Raw genomic sequence first — 14,568 nt, forward strand, 5'->3', positions numbered from 1 at the left:
CAATAATCTTACAAGCATCTCTATCCATAATGTGTGAATTGAAGAAATGTAACAACTGTAGGTTACTGTAAATCTTTGTTTTTTTTATAATCATGTAAAAATAGTACTCCACACTTGAGTTATTTATTTCAGTTCCTGCTGCTTCTGTAAGCAGAAATGAACACTGACACCATGGTTTGAGGAGTGGTTGCACACATATCCGAGGAGCTGCTAGCATGAAACCGGTCATCAGTGAGCTTTAAAAATGGAGGATTAAAAAACAAATATATATTTTATTAAAGATCACTTTAGTGCAAGTAAAATTCCATACCCACATTCTCATTAAAACGCTCCTCTTATAAAACTTGTGACATAGCGTGATGTTCAATGTTATGTATAGTCTGCCAGATTTGTTCCATTTTATTGTCCATTCCATTGTTATTTTTGTTAGCAACAATATGTTTTGCCCATTAGCTGAGGGATATGGATGTCTTGGAAAAGTAGCAATTAAGAAAAACACTACCATTTGTTTCAAAGTACAGATGCTGCAGAATAGGCAGGCTAAAAGAAGCACAAAAATAAAGTTCTGAGTTATTGGGGGGGGGTTTTGTTAGAGATACATATAAGAGAAACATTCTGGAACCTGGTTGATGGCAAAGCTTATTTCCAATGATAACTGTTCTGTCTGGGAGAGGCCTGTGGTTTGGAGACAACCCAAATATATTACAGCAGGAATCAAAATAACTGACACGATTACCAGATTTGAAGTGTTTTGTAGTTTTCTTATAATCTGGCCAACTTGCTGGATGGTTTGATAGAATTCACCCGGGTTTAAGAAAAAAATCTGATGTCCAGTAGGCAAAGAACCACTCGTTACCCAAGAAAGGCCATTTCAGTGAACGCTCTGATATGATCTTAATAGCCAGGTCATCATTGAGAACCTCCTCATCCTCTGATTGATTGATTGATCCAGGACAGCTCAAATGAGAGGCAGCCTCTCGTGTTCAGTTGGGTCTTCCTTCACCCTTTTTTGCAGTTGGGTGGGACTGAGACACAAGGAGATCAGGTGGCCTGCCCGAGGTCACAAACTGTGAGAGTCAGTGGCTGGGATGGGGTTGAATCCCTGGGTCTCCTGGCGAATCGTCCCTCTAAAATAATCATTCAAGATTCCCTTTGAACTAGGAAACACTAAAGAAGGGAAGAGATAAAAAGCAAATTAAAAACAAAGCCTTTGGATGTACATACTGTTTTAAAAACTGATGACATTTGGTACAATATGTTGATTAAAAATGTAATATATAAATATTGGAGTTCAAGTTAGTTAAAGGGGCCCTATGAAGCAAGGGCAAAGGAATAAAATAAATGTTTGATGGTATAAAATTAGCAAGTGGCAGCCAGGAGCAGCTATATTATGTTTTGTTCTGTGCAATTGCTTGGTACTGTAGTTTTATACTGTTAAATTGTTTTATTCCTTTTAAGAAAATGTCCCTTTGCCCCTGCACTTCTTAATTATAAGTGTGTAATTGTCCCTAACGAGTATTTATTGTTATATAAATCTGACCAAATTTAAAGTTGTTTTTTTTTGTTTGTTTTTTTTAGTATAGTCTGTATAAGTGTATGCTTCTTAGATAATATAGTAAACAAGAAATCTATTGGATGTACAGAAATCAACAAACACAAGGCACAGGACTTCTTTGAAATCAGAAATCCCACTCATCTGAAATTTATTTAATTGATTTGAAGGTAACCCTTCCCACTCTGTGGATTAACACCTCACTAACAGTCTACTTGTGTATCATTAGTACAGTAATAATGGTGGTGGGTGGTGGTTAACCGAATTTGTGGTGTTTTTTCATGGTCTTCGTTGCTTACTGATAGCAGCATGGTAGCAGTGTTTAGGACGGGGGTACTGCTTCCAAAGTGTATGTCATTCAGAGTCTGGAGAATAAACTTAAACAGCTCTTTACATATCACAAATTCAGGCTATGTGTATACTATACTAGTAACTATAACAAATACCAGTTTTCTGCTTCAGTTTCCAATTTTAGGATCAGATTAATTTATTAGATTGGACGCTTTGCGAAGAACCACTGTTTTTGGGTGCAGTTAATTTCGGCTTGCGGCTGCTCATGACTGGAATGAATTTCAAATCGCATTAAAACTACAGAGTTTTGTTTCGGTGGATGTTTTTAATCAGAATCTGAATTCACTGTTATCTGATGAATGTGTTTGTATTTGATAATGTGTTTATTCATTTGTTTATTTTTTTCTACGTTGTATTTGTTTGCTCTGTTCTGCTGTGATGTTTGCCTCTTGACCAGATCGTCGTTGTAAATGAGAATGCAAAGAATGAGCTTTACCATTCTGTCGTTAGAGCAGTCTCTACAAGGAAAACACACAGCTCGACATGCCAAGAGGATTGTCTCCTGTAAAATCGCAACATGAATGCTAGTCTTGGACTGCACGGAAGCGCGTTTATCTGAAGGAGAGGCGCTTCTATCTCAAGAAGATGCCTTTTGATTGGTTCAGTTTCTCTCAAGTAGCACCTCCACATTAAGAACCCTTAAAACTCTGAGGTGTTTTACTGTTGAGTATTCAGCTTGTGTTTACAGTGTGTTTGCTGGCATGTGCTTTTGCTCTGCTACCTTTTTAACAGTAGTTTTAGTGTGTAGTGGCAGTGGTATGGCTTTCTTAATGCGTGAAGCCATGTCCTTCTGTACTGTGTTTTCTAACACTGTTTACTAGGTGGCTTTAAACAAAGCTAAACAACATTGTAGATCTGGTTTTATTTCAGGTTATCATTTCTGACATTTATAAAAGTTCAAACCGCACAACTTGAGAACTTCTCAGACTGTGCAGCTTCTTTATGTGGAAATACCATAAACCCACATTATGATTTTAAAGACTGGTGTCTTATAAACAAAACAGCCATTTTATATGCAGTTTATTTCTGAGATAAAAAAAAAAAGAAACTTAGTTAAAAAATGAATGCAAGGTTTAGAACAGGTTTCATTTTTCCATCTTGAGAAAATCTTCAACCCTTGTGTTGTTGAGTTGGTTTTTGTTTATTGCCTGGACTCTGAATTGACATTGAGATGGGGGCCTGAATTTTATCATAGCTCTTTTTGTCTCAAATCGTATTTCTCTTGCAGAAAGCTCAGTTCTAGTATAAAGTGGTTGCACTTCGCTTCCTGTTCATGTCATTAATCTTATAGAAATGTGTATAATTGGGATGTAAGCTGTGTTACAGTAGAAGGTGTACCCACCAACAAAATAAATCAGTATGTTTTACTGGATTAGAAAACCTTTATAAATGTGTCTGTTGTTTGCTAATTATGACCCTGTAGCTAACCACTGGTTGATCATTCTTGCAGATCACTGTGCTTAAAGATTTAGATAGTGAAGCAATAAACTAGACACATCACCTCAAGCACCCAAGACAAGGTTATAGTTTTAGCTTTTGGCACTCTTCTTTATTCTAATGTGGGTTGCAAACCATTTGAATTGTCCTGGGATAAATACCCAGGCTGGATCTAAATTTAGAAATAAGCTTTCTTCAAGTCAGTGATAGAGATCTGAGATGAAACAGCAGCTGAGCTTCCCGAGCCCCCTGTCTCTCCACAGTTGTCTGTTGCGCCGCAATGTTGTCGTTCACACATGCTTGTGTTGCTACAGGTTACATCGAAGCAACTGTGATCCCTGCAGGCGCCCGGAGAATCAAAGTGGTGGAGGATAAACCAGCGCACAGCTTTCTCGGTAATTGGTCTCCTTTCTGTTAAACACTTTCCACTGGTCCATGAAACAGTATATTCTGTAATGATAGCCAAAAAGCATAAAGATGGCTATACAGAACTGCATTATTACAATTAACAGTAACATTATAGAGTGATTAGGATCTTTCAGCCAATCGGTGCATGATTCGCCTTCTGCATTGCATGACACATCACAGAGAAACCCTATTCGTGACATCAGCCGGCCACTTTCAGTTTCTACCATGCTGTCTGTATTATTCATATCAGTATGGTTGATGTCATCTGTCCATTTGACAATAGACTAAATAAAGTTTAGTAACCATTAGAAAACAAATCTAGGTAGATTTTTTTTTACTTGTGTATTTTTAATAAAGCTGTATATAATAGTTATAGGAAGGTGAACTTCTGTGTTTGGCGGAGTAACGGCCTGAGATCAAATGAATGAACAAAGCAAGCCGTGTTCATGTTTGTATCAATTTAGACGTTATCAATGACCGCTCCTGAAATATCTGTTTCTCCCTGGCGGGCTCTTCTGATGTTTCTGTTACTAAGGGCGGGAAGGGGTTGACCAGACCGAACTCGCCCAAAATACACGTTCAGCTTTATTAATCGCAAGCGAAAGGAAAACTAATTTGGGAAATATTTAAACAGGAGAGAATGCAGAATGAGGGTGTGGGTGACTTTTGGTTTGGCATCAGAAACTGCTGCAGTCAGTCACCCACTGCTATGTAGTTAACTGTCTGGGTGGGAAATTTCCAGTACAACTGAATTACATTATCATGCAGTCCAATGTTGGGTAATGTGATCCCATCATATAAAATAAATGCTTGTTGGAGCTTCCCTATTGTAGAGATCGGTGATATGGAGGTGAAGGGAGACCCCCGGAAAGGGGCAATTGCAAAGGAGATGGTTAATGGAATCTCAGGGGAGGATGGAAAGGAGAAAATTCTATTATTTTAAGATAATGTTTTAATATGATAATTTAGGAAGGTTGATTGATTTGAGTTGTTTGATTTTGCTTTTAGAGTATAAAGTGTATAAAATGTCAAAGCTCAGTTTAGAGGAAAAATTAAATGCTATGCAGAAAGCACAGTACTAAAATATCTCCTGCAATAATATATCTGGCATATTTTGATTGTATTCCTTTAGGCTTGAACAATATAATAACTTAATGTTGACAGAGGAAGCATTTCTAAGTGAAGTTGAAAAGACTTGGTTACGCTTCAAATCTAAATGAGTGGGATTATAAGACCAACGCTGCAAATCTGCTTTGAACATTTCTGCCTCAGGATGAGATATAATGCTTCCTTCTGTCATTCAGGTGAAAGCAGCTTAACCAATTATAAGAATTGTTTGTGTAAATACCTGTTGATTTATTTTTAATATATATTATAATATATAATTAGTAGTATGTAAAAGGACCTTTTGAAATACCTGCATTTTCTAATTTCCCTTCACTTTGAAACATTTATTTTCACTCTTTCTCCCTTACAACAGTTGTAAGTCAGTTCCAGCAGAGATAGGTAGGGCCCTGGGATAAATTGGAATAGCCAAATTCAGGGCACAAAAAAAGCAAAACAAACAAACAAACAAACAAAAAAAAAAAAAAATGAAATTAGCATTAAATAGCATCCCACCCCTGGAGGCAGTAAATCTGTTACAGAGGCCAAGAGTGAGCGTGGACTTCTAAAGGGGGATCCATTCGTTGGCAGACTCCTACTGCCGAAGTTTTGTGGATGAACCCAGGCAAGATCCGGTACATTTGACGTGCGTGTAAATGCACGTTGCCAAGCAGCAAGCCAGAATAGCATTTATGGCCACATTGGAGTCAACCACGATTACAATTTGCCAAGGCTGTGCACAGCATCCCCAGAACAGTTCTAAACACAGCAGCAGGCGTGTTTCTCTATTGCATTTCAAGGTGCACTGACCCTGGCTTTTGCTTCTCAGCATGAAAACCACAATCCGTGTTGAACTCACTCTTACATGCATAATAAGCAACAGCAACCAAGACTAAGGGGAAGCAAGGGCTGATTTAAAGATTCAGCTAGGCTACTGCAAGGTCCTTTGAGTACCATAAAGATGGACTGGAGTTTTGGTTCTTCCCGTTTTTTCCAAGAAAACCGGTAATGCAGGTGTTTGTTTTTTTTTAAGATTATTTTCTTTTTTAGTGTTGGAGAGTATCATGTTATTGTGTAAAATAATTTCATGAGTTTAAATCTTTTTTTTTTTCAACATCAAGTAATCAAAGAAGCTACCAAATGATATCACAAAAGTCTACCACAGCGCTACTCAACCCTGGTCCGGGAGAGCTGCTGCCCCTCCTGGATTTTGTTCTAACTGTACACTAAATTGATTATTCGGACCAATTAAGCTTCTAATAAGCATTTAATTTGTCTAAATAATTTAGGGTACAGTTGGAACAAAAACCAGGAGGGATAGTGGTGCTCCAGGACCAGGGTTGAGTAGCCCTGGTCTACCAGAAGCCGTAATAGTTAGTAGTACAGTATTTCATGTTAGATTTTGAAATGTTACATATTTCTATTCAGTTTTTCGTTAAGTATATGGAAAACTACAAAGCAGTACGTAGTTCAATATGTTAACGTGACAATATTAAGCAGCATTCATTCGAATTTATGACTAAAAAGGTGTTTATTCTATAAGGCAATGGAAAACGTTTGGCCAGAGCTGTAGGTAGGCAGGATTAAAACAAGTTTGCATCTTCTAGCTTTGGTAGAGTTTAGGAGACGGTGCTCCACCCTACTAAACTGATTGAATCCCCTGTTTAACCCTTGGTGGAGCATTTCCCCAGTGTTCATTGTTGCTTCATCATCCACCTGTACAACAACATCTCCGTCTGGCTTTCCATGCTGTGTTAGACAAATGGGGACCCCTGGTCCAAACAGATACAGAATGCAGTTTCTGACATGACTCCTCCCAGAGTCACCAATGAATAAGACAGTCAAACTAATACCAGAACAGTGCCAGACGGGCTGCATGCAACAGCAGATAGACTGCAGGACACAGCATTCAATATGTACAGTGATTTTAACACGGTACTTAAAATATAACTGGAAACCTGGCAGAAGGGAGGAAAATACTGGCCTGCCATTCCTAAGCAGAAAATGTGGCATGTGGCATTCTGTTCTGTGGTATAAACTGGAGGCCTCCCATGAGTTAAGACTGGGATTGTCCAGAATCAGCCTCATAACCTGAGCCCAGCCCTTTCACTACTGTTCCAGAAATCCTTGCCCAAGCAGTTTTAAGCACTTTAAACTGAATAAATATACAGTGGCTTTTTTGGCAGCTATCAGATGTGTTCGGCCCTACCCAAAGCTTATTTTCAAGTATCTTAAAAAAGTTAAAAAACTGCTCTTCTCACGAATGGCCTGATCCTTTAGTAAGAGGGACTTGTAGGAGAGAAAAACTTGATTTATTTCTTCGAGGGGGGGGGGGGGGGGACATTTATTTTACAGGGGAAAAAAAATAGGTGTGCCTTTTATTTTTTTCTAGTGTGTTGATTTATTGTGAGAATGTATCTGATTTAATGAACAGAGCCCATTTATCTTGCAAAATGCAGTATTATCGCAAAACAAGTGTGTTGGCCCCAGAGTATTCTTGTTGAAAAGGCTGTGGGAGTCTGGGTTTGGTGCAGTACAGTGGAAAGAATCTTAAAAGGAACGTTCCCATTCCTTTGATTCTAGAACATCTGTTCAGAGTGGATAAACACTAGATCCCATTGTTGTTATTATTTTCTTCACACACATCTGTTATCTCTAGCTTGCATTAATAGCAAAGAGCTTTTTAAAAATCCAAGCTGCTTGTCCTGAAGTAGTAAGCGTGGAAAAGCCTTGATCTCTACGTTGGCCTGTGTTTTCACCTCCAAATGCATATCTGTAAAGCATGCAGTAGTCCTATAAAGTAGGGTTAATAGCTGGGTGCGTGTGAGACTGGGATTGTATTGTTTAATAATGTTGTGTATAATTAAGATATAGCTAACTTGCAAGCCTAGTCTCTCGCATGCTTCAGGTACCACATTTTAGCGTAGCATTTTGTGCTCTGATAGAAAAGTATTCTGAAAGTAATTACAATTTTATTTCAACCCCAGAAATTCAAAATAAGTAGTCTGGCTTTAAGCCATTTATTAAATAGGTAATTGTTGATGGTGCAATTGACTATGACAACATTGATTTTGTTTTTAACCTGCAGCAATATTACAAAAAAAATACATGCTTGCACACATTACGAACTTGGTATGTTTGGGACAAAGACGCAAAGAGAAGTGTGCTAAAACGTTGTACATTCTTTGAAGAAGTCATTTGGCTTTGGTACAAAACCACCAGATGTAGGACTCTGGAGCAACTTGGAGCTTTTCTTTTCAGCTTCTGTGTGGTTAACCCATTATAAGATATGTATAGTCCTTTATTACTTCTCCAGCAGCCCTAGAAAACAGGTATGACTTTATTACTAGTACTGTATTACTAAACTTGGACTGTGCTTAGCGTAACATTTCAAATTAGCCTGAATTACCAAATGTAATTGAACGTAATATCGATGTAGCCCACACCACATATACCACTGATTGCACCACTTATTATACCTACCAGTCTACCAAGGCTAGAGTATTATTCTCCATAAGGCCTGTTGTCAACAAAAGTATATTGGAGTTCTGGAAATTCCTACAACCATACTGTACTGCGCGGATAGATCTAGTATAACATACAGGTCGATTTAAAACGCACTGTTTCTACAATAAATGAAATAGATGCAGTGCTATTTGCTGCTGTGCTTGTTGATGGGTGTTTTGAAGTGTTTCTGGGATGTTGTGGTAAGTGTACTGTATTGATATTTCAATTGGTTTTGAATACCTCAGCTTTAAAGGACTCCAGCAAGAGATCCATCAACAGTGACTGGAAGATTGAGCTGCCCGGGGAGTTCCAGATTGCTGGCACCACCGTCCGCTACGTCAGGAGGGGGCTCTGGGAGAAAATGTCTGCCAAGGGACCCACTAAAACACCCCTGCAGCTGCTGGTAAAGCCATTAGCCTTGGTTTGAGTCTCAGTGGAGGAACACTGTTTTAAAATTCTATTTTCAGCATCAGTTAACAAATTGATTTCCGTTATGTTTTTATGAACTATGGAGAGTTGTAAAGTGTTTTTTTGTTTTTTGTTTTTTGGCAAACTGCAACAAGTCAAAGGTTCTTGTCTTATGTTATATCTGTCCAAAAGCATTTCAAGTGTACAAGGACAGCCAACAGCCCCTTTTTAAGATGCTGGCCCCTTAGGTTTGCCATGATTTGCCTCACTTTTTATAGGGGAAGATTAAAAAGAAAATGGGTTTGTAGATATACTGTACTGTATGTAGATAAATCATCTTAGCTTGCTGCAGATTGATAGAACCTTCTGTGAAAAAAAAAAAAAAAAAACTGGATTAGGGTTATATACCACAGACTTCAAAAAATTTACATCACTTAGGATTACATTTAGTTGTCTAATAGCCCCTCAAAAAAAAAAAAAAAGCACAGCAAAATCAATTGACTTCAAAGGGAACATACTTGGCAGCGTTACGAGCTGTTCTAGAGAACCATGACGTTGATGCCTGATCTTGAATAAACGTTCTGCTGAATTGCTGATTTTCCTTGTACGATCTCCCCTATCCACTGTTTGCTTGTAACTGAGGATATTTTGAGCCCTTTAAGGGGGTAGTTTGCCTATGTAAACAGCATGAAGGAGCACGCATGCACAAAAAAATAAACATTGCTCGAAAATTGAAGAGAATTCATGTGTTTTCTCTTATTTTGTTTGTTGATACACAATCACTTGTGCCACCATGTAACTGATACGTAACACAGTGGTTTGGATAATTGACACTTAAATCGCTCCTATTTGTGACGTGGTAATTATTATTTTGGTTTGTTGATTTGTCTTTTTTTTAATCCCCCTGAATATCATTGATTCCTGTGTTTCCTGCACAAATGGTTTTGTCTGCGCTGGTTGACGTTGACAGTAGCGTGTTTCAAAGCGTTGAACTCAGACAGTCCACAGGAAACAAAGATAGGAAAAAAAAGCATAAAAGTAAAGACACGCAGAAGTCTCACCAACTCTGTATGCTGCTTTTTTAAAATTTCAAATAAGGTGCTGCTGTTCCACGACCAAAACTATGGGATCCATTACGAATACACCATCTCAATAAACCAGACTGAGAGAAACGAGATCGAACAAGCGAAGCAGCCAGAGCCACTCTACATCTGGAGCCACAGCAGCTGGGAGGACTGCAGTGTCCAGTGTGGTGGAGGTCTGTTATTATTATTATTATTATTATTATTATTATTATTATTATTATTTAAAAAAAAAAAAAAAAAATTGCTGCAATTGACTTTGAATACTCTGGCTGATAAAATCTTCATGTGACTGGTCAATATTTTGTAAAAGCTACAGTAAGGAAGTCAAAGTTTTTGTCTATTATGCGCTCAGTCCATATACAGTTTATCATCGTCAGTTTTCATGTTTATTTTACAGTTTGCCTTGCTTGAAAGAGACAGTTGCCTCAGCTGTATATGGGGTAGAAATTAGTTGCAATCCCCTTCTGAAAAATGAGCTTTTAGTTTCTTCAGAAAGTTCAATTCATGGGACGTGAGCTGGAGCTATCACGAAAGAGCAGAGGAAGCAGAAACAAACTGTTAGTGGGACAGTAGAGGGTAGAGAGAGCCCGGGCTTTGGATAGAGGAGCGAGCTGCTAGCCAGGACTTAGAAATAGGCTGAGATGGCCCGGACTTAGAAATTCAGATAGGAAGAGATCCCTGACCGTGGAGCCCTCCTGCTTTGAGGATAGGGCTCGGTCTCAAGGGGTCCCGAGGATCTGAAAACACATGAAAGGGCTCTGACTCGACAGAGGCGTCTCTCAGGACGATAGGAACAGTCCTGGTTCAGTTAGGACCTGAAAGGAAATGGCAGTAAATGGTTGCCTGACTCATCTGGTGCTGCCCTCGAATGAGGTGAGGCACAGATCTCTGAAGCCGGGAGCAGAGAGGCGTCCCGCAGGGAACCTGTAAAACAGAGTAGATGGGTTAGTCTGGGACTTGAGCACAGAGCCCGTAAAGTGGGCCACGTCCCTAAAGAAAATAGAACAGGACCTCACGTGGTGAGGTAAGATGAGCGCATGAGCTGAGAAAGGATAGCGTGGCCGCAGGTCCCCTCTGACTCATGTGATGAGTACTCCCCTATGTGAAGGAAGGTAGCATATCTGAAGCGAGACTTGCATGCCCGCCAGAGGAGACCGATGCAAAGGTGCAGTAAAAGGAGGAGGAGGAGAAAGCAAAAAACACTAGACGGAAAAGGTGTGTGTGATTGAGGTTTAAATAGGGAATTAATAATAGACTAATAATAGTTAATTAAGTGGCCCCAGCTCCTGCCCCCCGAATCTCACTGAAGGCTAACGTAAGTATAAACAGACAGAATTACACAAAACACACATAATAGGGTATCAGTAGGAAAGAGATATAAAATGTTCATATAAAAAATCTCTTTCAACTATGCATTTGCCATGCTTTACTAAACTTTGCCATTGCTTTACCAAGCTTTGTTTTTTACCATGCTTTCTTTATGTCATGTCAAACTTTCGTCATACTGTTACTGCACTTTGCTATACTGTGTTTACCACGGTTAATATTTCTAACCCAGCTTTCCCATACTGTGTCTGACTTGCACAGGTCTGGTCTTTTGCATGTCCAAACTGTACATACAGAGCATTGCATTCCTCACAAAGACTAGGAATATCCATGCCCCAGAAATTGTTAATTGGCATTTTGATGGATTGTATTGGTGTTCTTATCGGTAAAGCTGTATTTTCATTGAAAAAAAAATAAAATGATATATATATATATATATATATATATAAAAATAATGTGTGTGTGTGTATATATATGTGTGTGTGTGTGTTTTTTTATATATATATATGTGTGTGTGTGTGTGTGTGTGTGCATGTTATATGTTATATATATATATATATATATATATATACTGTATATATATCTATAATATATAGATATATATATATATATATAAGAATGAAACAACTGCTTGCATATTGTTTTGATTAGATCAAGCTGCTCCTGATTTAAATTTGGGTTTCTAGTGTTGGCAGAGTATGGGTATTTGCAGACTAGTTTTATATTGGTGTGACTGACCTCCTAAATGTGCAAGTTTAAGTTGAGGACATCATGCTTTTCTAATACCACAGATGTACTGGTCTTCAGAAGCAGGGGTTCATGCCTGTATGCGTCTCCCCAGTTTGAAGATCAGGTAGCCAAGATTTAAAATGGGTATATAGAATCATGTCATGGTTAGAAGCACATCTGCTCTCATTCAGTTTGTTTGTGATTTCCATATGGTAATAATTTATACAACATATCTTTCTGATAGATGAATATCGGAGAAGCAAAATGTGGGGCATGTTCTAAGATCGGGGCCCCATGCGAGAGCCAACCATCTTGAGAGCATGCATGCGGTTACTTATTGAATTATAACTTTAGCTGAAACATTTGTTCTGCTTGAGTTTGGATTATTAATAATACACCCATTATTAGGTATGGCTATAGCATCACCATAGACACCCTGGCAATCTGGTGCCTCTCAAAAGCACTAACTTCATTACATGTGATAACACTGAATGAGTTCAGGCTGCTGTTGGTGTTTGTTTTACTGGAGATGAGGATTACATTTCAAAGCTTTAAGTGGAAAATAATGCAAAGTCTTCCTTCTGTGGGTTTTGTTTTCGGATTGCATGGCATTATTGTGAAGCTGATGTAAATGCATTTTTTATTGGCTTTCGTACAAACCTCTGCCCCCCAGTAAAATCAAGGGAATGCCTCTTTGCAGAGCGACGTTCTTCAAATTGCTTTCCATTTTAACGTTGGCAGTTGAAACCAAATCCTGAACGCAGTACCACTGCAGCACACGTGTCCCCCGTGCACAGCAGAAGTAATTTGCAGTTGGCTTTGCAGAAAGAAAATCCATCCAAAATAAGCACATCAAACAGCATTAAACATGGGGTGATTTGGGAGTGTCCTGTAGATATGACTTCATCCTCTGAGCAGAGTCCAGTCAGGTCAAGACATCGGGTTACCATTGAAGCTTCACAGGCTACACTTTTATAAAATCCTTTGACAGTTTTTACAAACCACAGTAGTTTTCGAAGGACTGCCATCTTTGTTTTTAGGACTGGTTTATTTGAGAAACACATTTATATCGTAAAGTAAATTTACAAAAGCACGAAGAAGGTGAAATAAACATTTTCAAAAGTTAGAGCATTGCAGGCTTAAGTGACTTCCAAGCACCTGTACTGCCAGTTGGTACTGCCTTCATGAAAAGCTGTATGAATCCAATCGGCAGCCATAACAATAGTTAGTGTAAGAACATTAAAATAACTGCAGGTGTGTTTTTTTTATTAAACGTATTATTGTTTATTGGGCTTCTGTTTATAATTGGTATTTAGTATGACCCATTAATGAAATTGTACATTTGCAAGTGTAACATTTTTAAAATTGTATTTCTGTCATCCGTATTTCAACTAGACATAGCTAGCTTGACTAGTCAGCAAATTGTTACGTGTGTTGACTTAGTGGCCAGCAGAATTCTGCAAGGATTTGGCTCACTCTGTACTGACCCTGGTCTTTCACAATGCTCATGTTTTATATAATGTGTGTAATAAAAGCTGACGTGTAGGAGGATGCATGTAGGCACACTGTAGGCACATGTTTCTCATGTGTTGTCTCTTGGCTTAATCATGTTAATATCATCTGACTTTTCATTAAATTGTTCTTTGTCCACCTGCAGCCCCATACGAGACCTCAGTAGTGTGGAATTTCTTGCTTCCAAGAATCTGTCCATTTGGCAGAGCTGTGCTTCTCATTGTATCTGCTAACTGTAGGTTCAGTGTATATACAGTACAATACCCCCGGGTGCTGTTAGATATTTTGCTATCTCTTCCAACCCTGCACACCTTATTGTCGGGTCTGTATCACTGAGCACTGCTTTAGTCGTGTTTGAAAAGAGCTGTCATTTCACTTCATCATAGGGCTCCGCTCTCCGGAGCAGTGCAGTGGTTTTAACATTTGATTTACACCCTATAATACGGTTCTGCAAATTTTAATGACAAAAAAATAAGTGCGGTAATCATAAAAGTTGGTTAGGCGCCACCTTTTTATTTATTTTTTTAAAGCAAGAACGTATCTAAAGCTGACTCTCTTTTTTTTTTTTTTAACACTTTGGAGATCTGCCATGCTCAGCTGAGCGCTAAATTGGTAAAGTCAGGTTCGCAACCAAAAGTAACATTTGTAATTGCCTTGTTAATGCAGGGCACCAAGAAAGAGGGTATTGGGAAAGCATTACAATGACATAGATCACTGGATTGTTTCCAGTTTAAAATAAATCAGTAACAGGGCTTTCTGTTAGGTCGCCTTATTTATTTATATTATAGCTATAATTAATGCAGGACTGTTCATCTTTGTCTTCAACTTGAGCTGATGCAATACTGTGAATTCAATCACAGAATCAGACAACGCTGCGTTACTCCTAAAAACTGTATTGCATGATTAAGTGTGAAAATGTGGTTTTCTATAGTTTTTATATATCTAATTTGTGCATCTTTTGAAAATGAGAAAGGAATCTTCAATACAGCCTTACCTCATTTTGTATGGCAGACTGATTCCAGGTTCATCCCTATTACTGTAGTTCGAATTTTGTTTTATGTCTGGTCGCTTAGCAACCTTCTTGAACCTCTTATCAAATGTGAACGTAAACAGTTCTGTATGAGATGTCATTTAGAGTTATTTAGAGGA

The 14,568-nt window shown here is 38.4% G+C and overlaps 1 protein-coding gene across 2 annotated transcripts in view; it reads left to right on the forward strand.

Moving 5' to 3' along the window:
• Window positions 1–14,568, forward strand: part of LOC121299253 (A disintegrin and metalloproteinase with thrombospondin motifs 17-like) — an 84,159-nt gene that overhangs the window by 51,389 nt on the left and 18,202 nt on the right. For both annotated transcript variants that reach the window (XM_041226916.1, XM_041226917.1), the window contains 3 exons: window positions 3,655–3,735; window positions 8,605–8,762; window positions 9,866–10,025. In XM_041226916.1, the coding sequence (XP_041082850.1) occupies window positions 3,655–3,735; window positions 8,605–8,762; window positions 9,866–10,025 (399 nt within the window). The remainder of the gene's footprint in view (window positions 1–3,654; window positions 3,736–8,604; window positions 8,763–9,865; window positions 10,026–14,568) is intronic.

The sequence above is a fragment of the Polyodon spathula genome, chromosome 24, assembly GCF_017654505.1.
Source record: "Polyodon spathula isolate WHYD16114869_AA chromosome 24, ASM1765450v1, whole genome shotgun sequence".
Classification (NCBI taxonomy): Eukaryota; Metazoa; Chordata; class Actinopteri; order Acipenseriformes; family Polyodontidae; genus Polyodon; species Polyodon spathula.